Source organism: Oryza glaberrima, chromosome 3 (assembly GCF_000147395.1).
Source record: "Oryza glaberrima chromosome 3, OglaRS2, whole genome shotgun sequence".
Taxonomy (NCBI): Eukaryota; Viridiplantae; Streptophyta; class Magnoliopsida; order Poales; family Poaceae; genus Oryza; species Oryza glaberrima.
The window spans coordinates 8,249,312-8,252,840 of NC_068328.1; the positions used below are offsets into that span (position 1 = coordinate 8,249,312).

Genomic DNA, 3,529 nt, shown 5'->3' on the forward strand with positions numbered 1-3,529 from the left:
GTCCTCAGGACTTGTTGCAGGTACCAGCTTGCGGGAGTGGTTGGAGCGGTCCCCTCATTATCTTCTGTGATAATATTCTCGTCTGGTGGCGTATCTACAAAGCTCCTTCATCATTCTTCATGTACCACTCATCTCATGTAGTATGCTTGAATTGTATCTTCCTGAGCACTCAACTCGAACACTACTTGCCTAGTTTGCACGTTGTTCCCTCCAAACAGCTTGATCCTCTTCTAGTTGTCTGGTTAGAACTCGAGAAGTATTTACCTCTGGTTAAAAAAATGCCCGAAGTTACATTTGGATCGAATAGGAGGTACAACCCTCACTCCCTCCTACAGTAGTGCCTAACATGAATCTCTATCCCCAGTAAACCCAGAGGTACCTAAAACATACTGGGAAAAAAAAGATGATCACACGAGGGAAAGGAAGTGGGGGAGGCGTTTTTTTAGCTTTCTTGTTATTTTTGTTAAGACCTACTACCTCCGTTTTTTAATAGATGACGCCGTTGACTTTTTCTCACATGTTTGACCATTCGTTTATTCAAAAAATTTACATAATTATAATTTATTTTGTTATGAGTTTTTTATCACTCATAGTACTTTAAGTGTGATTTATATCTTATACATTTGCATAAAATTTTTGAATAAGACGAATGGTCAAACATGTAAGAAAAAGTCAACAGCGTCATCTATTAAAAAGTGGAGGGAGTATATAATATCATTTCTATTACATGGAAATTAGGAGAGTTTGGTTTTCTTTCATTCAAAAGAAAAGGAACTGTTTGGCATAGCTCTAGCTCCAGCTCCACCTCTCCTGGAGCTGGAGCTCAGCCAAACAATTTCAGTTCCATCTAAAATGGGAGTGGAGTTGGGTGGAGCTCTCTCACATAATAAACTAGAGAGATGGAATTGGGTTTAGGCAGCTCCACAACTCCACTCCAGACTTAACTCCAGAAGCTAAATTTAGGAGTTGGAGCTCTACCAAACAGACTCAGAAATTCATCTGGATAATCAAGCCCAAATCAATGCTCATTGCGGCCCATGACGTATAAAGGCTGAACTCCCCGTCTACGTAGGCCCACTAAAGTAAGGCCCAACTGCCCGAGCGCGGTAGGTTCGAAGCCCACGAGAATTAAAAACAGAGCTCAATTACACATGCCAATCGACAGAGCAGAGCAAAACTACAAAAAGATCAATGTACCATTGAACCATATTCATCAGTCGATAGTTGACGCAGGACCAACAACAACAGTAGTAGCAGGTACATAAGAACATGGCAACCAAGCTACATAACTTACGACCATTGTGCAGCGTGTGGTAGAACCCACTCGACAATACTCAACGTCAGTGAGACCATCACTGTGCTGGATGATGTGTCGAGTGCTCGATCCGATCCAGCCAGAGGCAGGCAATGTGCAGTGGCACCCAGCTCCATGCATTGCCGATCGAGTACACTCATAGCTTGATGTAGCCAAAAGGACCAGAAGGCCAGAACCCAACCGGTCGGACAGATCAACGAGCAGCGAGCCATGCATTTTGCCGCTATAATTGAACCGAGAACGAGATCTCACTGTACGCGCCGCCGTGACCACAGCCCAACGTACCTAACGAGGGAAAAAGAAGGGCTATACACTAGTACGACATGCAGGCTGGCCGCCTCGTGCCGCTGCCGCAACTAGCAACTGTAGATGATGACGAAGCATGGGAGCACGGCACGGGGGTTGAACACGAGCAGCTCGACGTCGTCGTCGCCACGGGTAGCTGCAGCGAAGGAGGAGGTTGGCAGTAGTGGAACCATGGAGTCGTAGGCCACCTTGTCGTCCGCGGCGCCGCGGCCGACGCGCCCGGCCACGACGCGGCACACCAGCATGGCGCGGCGCACCTGGAGGAACGCGAACTCGCGCTCCACGTCGTCGGGGAGAGAGGCGTGCGCGGCCCGGCCGGAGGAGTAGGTGGCGATGCCGTCCACGTCGGCCTGCTTCCCGGCGAACCCGTGGCGCAGGATGCTGCAGGTGCAGCAGTAGGGGCTCCCGCACACGCCCGCGCCCAGGGTGCAGAGCATGGTGGAGCAGTAGAACCGCAGCCGCTCGTTGCCGTCCGCGACGCACCGCTCCTCCACCGCCGCCGCGCCGGCGCCCGCGCATCGGCGGGCGGCGCGGGCGCGGACGAGGTCGCGGTACTCCTCGAAGCGGATGAGCACGCGGGGGTTGTGGTGGATCCTGAGGATGCGCCGCACCGACGGTGGCTCGCCGGCGCCGGGCATAACGGCCGGCTTCCACCCGGCGAGGAAGATCATGCGGATGATGTTCATGCTGGAGTCGAGGCTGGAGAGCTCGGAGAGGGAGTGCTTCATCGCCTGGTGGAGCTCCAGCTGCTGCGGCTTGCTCAGCACCTCGCCGCACACCTTGCACGGGAACACGTCGCCGCGGGCGGCGAACGACCTGAACGACGACTGCCTGGTGGTCGCCTGAGGGATCTGCCTGTTGTGCGGCGACGACGGCACCGCAGGAGTAATGCTGAGAGACTGCGGCGAGAGCGGGGACAGGAACGGCGACGCGCATGGCGACGACGGCGTGGACAGCACCACCGACGACGAGGCCTGGCGCTGAGGCAGGCACGACGACGACTGCGCGAGCGGCGACGACACGGTCGTCGTCACCGCCTCGTCTTCCTCCTCCGCGGCTGGAGCGCCAGCGACGTTCTTGGCTCCGGACGAGTAGGAGAAGATGCGGTGGAGGTAGAAGCGGACGCTGGTGGCTAGAGACGACACCTGCCTCCGCCTGCCTCTGGACCTCTCGTCAGCCACCGTAGAAGACGACACCGATGGGGAGAACGCGAGCGGCGATATCTTCCTCCTCTTGCTGCCGCCGCCACCGCCGCCCCTCCCGTCGGCCCCATGTCCAGTGTCATCTTCCTCCAGCGTCTGCGTGGAAGATCCCGTCGAGAAGCAGCAACCGGCATGGCCAATGTGGATGAACAGGAGGAAGAAGAGTGACACGAAGCCACGGAGCAGCGAGCTGCACCTGCCACCGCCCGCCATCCCCGTATCCTTGCCACCGACTGAGTCTTCCGCGACTCAGATCATATGTGAGCAAAGCAAACAATGCGCGCGACGAGAGAGAGGAAGGAATTCTCCGGTGGGCGAGTGGAGAGGAAGCAAGGAAGCCTAGCCAGGGAGGAGGGCGACGAAGGCGGAAAGGGAGGGAGGGAAAAGGGAGCGCAACGTGGGCTATGTATCGCGCGTTTGTGTTGGCACGAAGGACGGGAGGGCAAAAGGCGATCCGGCGACAGCAACAGGGTGGCCTGGTACGCAGTAATCAGCACTTCACCAGCAACCCCCAGCACGCACCGCAGCGTGGTGCTGCCACTCTACGGGGACGATCGTTTCAGCTGTGGCGGTGGAACGTCTCGCCGCACGTAAAACGAGAAATGTGATTAGCATATGATTAATTAAGTATTAATATATAACTTTTTTATGAATAAATTTGTAGGATTTTTTTAACAACTTTCTTATAGAAAATTTTCTTATGAAA

The 3,529-nt window shown here is 54.5% G+C and overlaps 1 protein-coding gene across 1 annotated transcript; it reads right to left on the bottom strand.

Moving 5' to 3' along the window:
• Positions 1–1,178: 1,178 nt before the first annotated feature.
• Positions 1,179–3,249, bottom strand: LOC127765158 (uncharacterized). The gene has a single exon (XM_052290000.1). It carries the CDS (start codon positions 3,034–3,036, stop codon positions 1,672–1,674), a length of 1,365 nt encoding a protein of 454 aa, XP_052145960.1. The 5' UTR covers positions 3,037–3,249; the 3' UTR covers positions 1,179–1,671.
• Between the last annotated feature and the right edge of the window lie 280 nt (positions 3,250–3,529).

What these genes read in the sequence shown, in the direction of transcription:
- LOC127765158 (XM_052290000.1), bottom strand. Translation starts at nt 3,036, where the DNA reads ATGGCGGGCGGTGGCAGGTGCAGCTCGCTGCTCCGTGGCTTCGTGTCA.